General features: G+C 63.2%; 2 protein-coding genes across 2 annotated transcripts in view; both read right to left on the bottom strand.

The window, feature by feature from the left end:
- Positions 1-411, bottom strand: part of TGFBR3L (transforming growth factor, beta receptor III-like) — a 2,791-nt gene extending 2,380 nt beyond the window's left edge. Inside the window, 2 exon segments of the mRNA XM_011943641.1 lie at positions 22-273; positions 275-411. Of these exon segments, the coding sequence (XP_011799031.1) occupies positions 22-273; positions 275-400 (378 nt within the window). The 5' untranslated portion in view covers positions 401-411.
- A 1,729-nt stretch (positions 412-2,140) lies between these two features.
- Positions 2,141-6,663, bottom strand: part of MAP2K7 (mitogen-activated protein kinase kinase 7) — a 10,890-nt gene continuing 6,367 nt past the window's right edge. The window contains exons 4-12 of the mRNA XM_011943640.1: positions 6,392-6,458; positions 6,149-6,262; positions 5,950-6,069; positions 5,696-5,803; positions 5,430-5,609; positions 5,261-5,341; positions 5,002-5,144; positions 4,395-4,440; positions 2,141-4,293 (exon numbers count right to left, since the gene is read on the bottom strand). Of these exons, the coding sequence (XP_011799030.1) occupies positions 4,159-4,293; positions 4,395-4,440; positions 5,002-5,144; positions 5,261-5,341; positions 5,430-5,609; positions 5,696-5,803; positions 5,950-6,069; positions 6,149-6,262; positions 6,392-6,458 (994 nt within the window). The 3' untranslated portion in view covers positions 2,141-4,158. The remainder of the gene's footprint in view (positions 4,294-4,394; positions 4,441-5,001; positions 5,145-5,260; positions 5,342-5,429; positions 5,610-5,695; positions 5,804-5,949; positions 6,070-6,148; positions 6,263-6,391; positions 6,459-6,663) is intronic.

Raw genomic sequence — 6,663 nt, 5'->3', positions numbered from 1 at the left:
CTGAAGAGGGGTCTGCGCAACCAGGGGCCGGGCGCAGGCCGCCTGGGGGACGGAGGCGCCATCACGGATTGCCCGTCCCCACCGGCCCCCATCCGCCCCTGGTGTCCGCGGGGTCCCCACCTGCACGAACACGCGGCTGTCGGCCGGGACCTCGAGCGGCCCCGCGCGGTGCGGAAAGACGTCCTCTGTGTCAGACAGCTTCAGACTGAAGAGGGGTCTGCGCAACCAGGGGCCGGGCGCCGCGGGAAACGGGGGTGCTGGCGGGAGGTAGGGGGGGGAAGGGCGGCCCAGAGAGAAAACGCGCGCTGCCCTTTAGGCCTCTGGGAAAAGTGACCCGATCACCTCGCCCCCGCCACTGCCTTTGGAAAAGGGATGCAGTTGCGGCGGCGGATTCACCCATGACGGGCTCCGCGCCACGTTTCCCCTGACGGTGATGTGCCCCCTGGCGACCCCTGGGACCCGCACAGCCCAGCAGCTGAGAGGGTTGCAGAGCCATGAGCCCCTAGAGAAGCCTCCGAAGCTGGCGAAGGCCTCCCTGGGGCGGAAGAGACGCGGTGAGGAGCACCCGGTGGTGGGGTCCGGCTGGGTGAAGTCAGAGCTCCCCCACCTTCCCCAGGGCTGCTCTTGGGGACGCAGCAGGACCAACGGTTCCCCTTTCTAAGGGGATATAGGTGCTGTCACCAACGAGGAAGGGAAGTGAAGAGGATACCTTCCCTAGAGGCTCTCCTGGGCACAGCCAAAGCCCAGCCAGGCCACCAAGATCTCAGACGCTTCCACTTGTCCAGGCTAAGGCAGCCATGGGGTCCCCTCCCCTCTCCGTGCCCCGACACACACACTGATGTCTGCCTTCAGGAGGTGCTGAGCGGGGTCCTGGTGAACCGGATAATCTCCAAACACGAAAGATGCCTGCACATCCATTTTCCTTGTTTTCTGAGACAGGGTCTCCCTCTATCGCCCAGGCTGGAGCGCAGTAGTGCGAATATAGCTCACTGCAGCCTCCACCTCCTGGGCTCCAGTCATCCTCCTGCTTCAGCCTCTCTAGTAGCTGTGACCACAGACACTCGCCAACATGGCCATAAGGGTTCTATGTTGCCCAGGCTGCTCTGAAACTCCTGGCCTCAAGCGATCCTCTCCCCTCAGCCTCCCTAAGTGCTGGGATTACAGGCATGAGCCCCCTCATCCATCCCCACACACCCACTTCTGAAGACTGCCTGCGTAGACTGGCCTTCTCCGTGGCTGCAGGGAGCTTTGCCGAAGTGGGGCCATGAGCCACCCTTGGGATGGAGGACAGAAACCCTATCCCACTCCCCTGTCCCATCCCCACCCCGAGGAGAACCAGAAGTCTGGTTGAAAAAGAGTGACACCTTCACACCTGTAATCCCAGCACTTTGGGAGGTCGAGGCAGGTGGCTCGCCTGACGTCAGGAGTTCAAGACCAGCCTGGCCAACACAGGGAAACCTTGTCTCTACTAAGAAATACAATTAGCCAGATGTGGTGTTGCACGCCTGTAGTCCCAGCTACTCCGGAGGCTAAGGCAGGAGAATCGCTTCAACAGAGGTGGACATTGCAGTGAGCCGAGATTGCACCACTGCACTCCAGCCTGGGTGGCAGAGCAAGACTCCATCTCAAAAAAAATAAAGAGGGTGACACAGTGATAGAAGCATGACAGACCGGTCACCTCCCTGCTCATACATACCAGGTGGCCCGCTGGGCAAGGTGGTGATCCCTGGGAGCAGGGCCAGCAGCAGCATGGTGCCCAGCATGCTGGACCAGCTGAGGTCGGAGTGTTCGGGGCCAGAGCAGACACCAGCTGGGCTGCACCCAGGTCCCGCACGTGGGCAGGCGGCCCTGTCCTTGGCCAGGAGGGAGGCAGGGAGCGGGGGTGGCAGACTGAGGGGCTGACACCAGAACCAATGCCCAAGGCCTGGAGGGATTAAGGGATCCTCTGCGGCCCGACCTGTGGCTAATGGGGATAGGGGGTCCCTCACACCAGCTGCTTGATATCCATTGGCAAGTCACTACAAACACCTCCCATTCAGCTCCCAAACCTGCCTCAGTCTCCCCTCAATGCAGAGGCCTCCCGGGCACCCACCCCCTTGGCCCCTCGCTCTGCCAGGCCCATGACACACCACAGACTCGGTGGAAGAAAAGGGAGGGATTTATTCTCAAGCGTCTAAGGGTTTACAAATGTGGGCATTTTGTTTTAAAAAGGGGCAGGGCACCACTGGCGGCCTGAGGAGGGGTCCATTGGCTGGTGGGCTGGCCCGAGCCACCCTCAGGCCCCTGCCCACCCGGTCCTCCCTCTGCCTGGTCCAGAGGGATGGCTGGTGACGAGGGGGGAGGTCTTGGGAAAGGCTGGGAGGCAGGAGAGACTCCCCCAGGGCTCCCCACTTAACACTGAAGGGGGTGGGGGTGGGCGGACACACACTCATAAAACAGCAAATAAAGTTAAATAAAAATAAAACCAGGCAGCCCGGCCTCGGGCCTGTGCTGGTCCTGGGACCAGCCATGCAACCTTCCGGGAATCCGCAGAGGCCCCCATGGCTAGACGCAGGGGAGGAGAAAAGCGCCAGGCCTGTTGGCACCCCCACCCAGCAGACCCCTGGCCCCTGACAAACGGACCAAGGGGCAAGAGAAGGTGGCATTCCCCGCTGGGGGCAGAGAGAAGATGACGTCTATGACTTTTTACACATGCGGCGTTTTGTGAATAAGAGTTTTGTAACAAGAGTCAACAGGCTAGGAGAGGAGAGGGATGCTACCTACGCTGCCCCCGCCACAGCCAGACGGCTTCCGCGCCTTTGGTGTTGGTTTTTCTTTGTGGTTTTACGGGATTTTGTGTTTTTTTTTCTTGTTTTTTGTTATTTTTTCTTGTCCACTTGATTTGCATGCAACACCCACACAAAGGAAACACACCCTCTCCTGCTCTGGCCACCCCAGCGGGCTCCGGGGGGCACCTGGCCTGGGCCCCCGGTGCACACACCCGGTCCTTCCCAGTCCTGGACCTCAACGTGGGCTGGGCCAGGTGTGGGTGAGTGGAGGAACGGCCAAGGGCACGATGGGGTGACCGCCTCATACCCCCACCCTCAGCCCAGGCCCCACCCCTGCTGGAGCTTGTCATACGTCCTCAAACCCCCATATCCACTCCCTCTGCCCTCGATCCCGGACTCCCTCCGGACCCCTCCCTTGGCCCCGCTCTGTCACCGACTCCCTCCGGTCACCTGCTCTGCGCCATGCCCCATGCCCACCTTCCCTGAAGGCCATCCTGTGCAGTGAGGGCCCCGCAGACCCTTCCGCACCCCCTGAGGTCTTCAACTCACCCCCAAGCTGTGGCTCCCGGAGACCCCAGTGCAGCGGCCCCAGCCCAGCCCCTCAGTGCCCGAGGGCAGTTGGGGCCACACGACAAGCAGCTAAACGTGACTTTGGTAAAAGTTTCTGAAGGTACCGACAAACCCCATGAGAACAAGCTCTCCTCCCACCACCCCAAACACCCCACCAAGTACAATAAAATACAATAAACTCCAAAAAGGACCCCCTGAGATCAAAGAGAGAGAGGGAGAGAGCGCGCGCGCAGCCCCATCTGGCAGCAGTGGCAATGCCCACACCGCCCGGCTGGGGCCACGGACTCACTGCGCCACGGGAGACCTATGCAGACCCGGGGACCTGTCAGGAGGTGGCTGGGCCCAGGCTCAGGCCAGGAGACAGAGGCAGGGAGGGTGACGGGAGAGCCAGACAAGGACAGAGAGGTAGAGCGGGGGACAGAGGGTGACGGAGGAGGAACAGGTGCGTGGGAGTGGCGAAGGGCACAGCTCGCTGGGAGCGTGGTGGCTGCGGGACTCGGGGGCTCTCTCCCGGCCCCTGGGGGCCGCCCCGGCCCAGAGGCTGCGGCTGAATGAACAGCGACTCTGTTCGCGGCCTGCTGTCTTCCGTTCACAGTGTCTGTCGGGGGACGCACACGGCCGGCTTACCCCGGGGTGGGAAGGGCGGGGGCCTGGTAGGCCCGGGGGGGGGGGTGGGTGGGCACCCCCCACTCTCTGTCCTCAGCCCTCAGTGGCCGTCCAGGTCCCAGGTCTCCCCTGACAGGCAGCTGGGTGGCCAAGTGGGGAGGTGGGCCTGTGGCCATGCCCCTGGCCCTCTGTGGGGCTGGCCGCCGCCAAGCAGCTACCTGAAGAAGGGCAGGTGGGGCTGGCTCAGGACGCCGCTAGTCCGCGGTGACTCAGTCTTCGCCATGACGTCCTTGAACCAGGACGCCACGTCCACCTCCAGCGTCTCATAGCGCTTGATGAAGCTGTGTTCCTGTGGGCCCGAGGCGGGGGCTTAGGAGGAGAGGGTCTTCCCTCCTGGCCTCGCGCCGCTGCAGGGACAGGACGGGGACTGGGAGGGCCCCAGGTACTCACAAGTAGCTTATTATACTTTGGTCTCTTCCTGTGATCTTTAGTAAGGCTAGAGGAAGAGAAGGGAAGACAGATGTGAGAGCAAGGCAGGAGGGGATGCTGGTCCCACCCCCGTGTTCAGGCCCTCCCCAAGGAGCCAGCGGTCCCCAAGACGTGTGTGGCGGAAGGAGCTGTGGATGTCCTCAGGACCCCGGCTGACAGCTGGGAGCAACCGTGAGTCCTGGAGCCTCCTGGCTAGGTGGCAAGGGCCTGACTTCAGGGGTCAGAGCTGGCTGAGGTCCCCCAGAAAGTTGGGTGGGGCTCCCGAGAGAATCAGACATGGCCCTCCTGCACGTGTAGCTGTGTCTGCTGCAGACGCGTGCTCACAATCTCCCACAGCCACCCTGCCAAACGCTACAGGGCTGGCTGTCCCCTCAGGCAGGTCCAAACCCAGCTCGTGGCTCCCCAGGCACCAGCTCCAGCTCCTGTCTGCAGCCACCAGCCACGAGCCCGCCCACAGGCGCATCCACCCATCCCAGGGTGGGGCCTCCATTCCCCTCCCGCCCTTGCCTCCCTGGCTGCCCAGAGCAGCGGGCTGTCCCTGACCTCCCAAGCGGAGGGAGGGTCTCACCAGTCTTTGACGAAGGACTGGAAGTCCCCCGAGAAGCCCATGTGTCCGGGCAGAAGCGGGGGCTCTTCCTGTAGGACTTTGGTGAGGACCTCAAAGTCCGTCTTGCAGTTCTTGTAGGGAAACTGTCCTGTTGCCAGCTCCACCTGGGAGGGAGACGGGCAGGGCTGGACCGGCCAGGACAGGTTTGTGTTCTCCTCCCTCCGAGTCCCCCAGAAGCCCTCACTCCTGGCTGGAGAAAAGGGGCAGGGCCCCAACTCACCAACGAGATGCCCAGGCTCCATACATCAGCCCGGATGTCATAGTCTGGCTTGGTGGGGTCTGGGGGGTCAATGCGCTCAGGCTGCAGGAGGAGGAGGGGAAGATGTATCTCCAAGTCTGGGCCGGCCTCCCAGGCCCCACCCCTCCCCCGCTGGAGGGCCCCCACTCACCGCCATGTAGGCTGCGCAGCCGGCGCTCCGCGTCTTGGCTTTGGAGTCCACCAGGCGGCCGCTGATGCCGAAGTCGCAGAGCTTGATCTGGCCCCGCTCGTCCAGCAGGATATTGGAGGGCTTGACGTCGCGGTGGATGACACCGTGCTTCTCCTTCAGATAGTACAGCGCCTTCACAATCTACAGGTAGGCAGAGGAGGGTGCATGTGACAGGGGGCACAGGCCCAAGGCCACCTGCCTGGTGCACGCCCCGCCTGGCCACTCACCGCCACTGTCATCTTGCCCAGGATGCGCTCGGGGATGGGGCCCTGCATCCGCTTCTTGAGTTTCTCGGCACAGGTGCCCATGAGCTCCATGGCGATGAAGACGTCCGTCTGCAGTAAGAGGGGGTGCCCGGGGGAGCTGTGTCTTCTGGCCCAGCCCCCAGAGGCTCTGCTCCCTGGGAAGGGGCCGGGGGTGAGGGAGGAGGAGACCCTGCAGGGTGCGGGGCAGGGGGCACCTGGCACGGCTGGGGACTCACGTTGGTGATAAACGTCCCAAAGCACTGCACAATGTAGGGGCAGTCATGGCTCTTGAGCACCACATCCAGGTCCATGAGGATACGCTTGTTCTCCTCCTTGTTCCCGGAGCGCCGCATTTGCTGCACAGGCAGGGGCGGGAGGGAGCCTTAGCACCGGCCTGAGGTGTGGGGCGCGGCTGGGGTAGCCGCCAAGGCTCACCTTAACGGCAATGACGTGGCCGGTCTTCCGGAAGCGCATCTTCCACACCTGGCCACAGGTGCCGCTGCCCATCTCGCCCAAGTTCTCCAGGTCGTTGATTTCTGCCTGGTAGCGCTGGGAGGAGAGGGAGGGTTGGAGGGTCCCCGGGACCTCTGTCACCGCCCCCCGCCCCCCACTGGCGCCCCCAGGATGGGACCAGCCTGGCTGGGCCTCCTCCCTCTCCCGCCACAGTGAAGGTGGTACCTGGCCCCCGATGGTCAGGTAGCCCGTCTGCTTCATGATCTCCTGCAGCTTCTGGTCAATCTCAATGCTGGGGACATGGAGCAGGTGCCGGTGGAGGTGGGTCCTGACCTTAGGTTGGCCACCCCAGCCCCCCATACCGGCGTTCTCACCAGTTTAACCACCCTCCTCCTGAGGCTGGCACGGTGGCCCCTCAATGCGGCTTCCCACCCAACCCCGCTGGGCCCCTGGCTCACCTCTCCATGCTTCGGGGCGTGAACAGGGTTGACGGGAGC

This window comes from Colobus angolensis, unplaced genomic scaffold, assembly GCF_000951035.1.
Source record: "Colobus angolensis palliatus isolate OR3802 unplaced genomic scaffold, Cang.pa_1.0 Scaffold22, whole genome shotgun sequence".
Classification (NCBI taxonomy): Eukaryota; Metazoa; Chordata; class Mammalia; order Primates; family Cercopithecidae; genus Colobus; species Colobus angolensis.
This window is presented reverse-complemented; position numbering and strand designations above follow the sequence as displayed.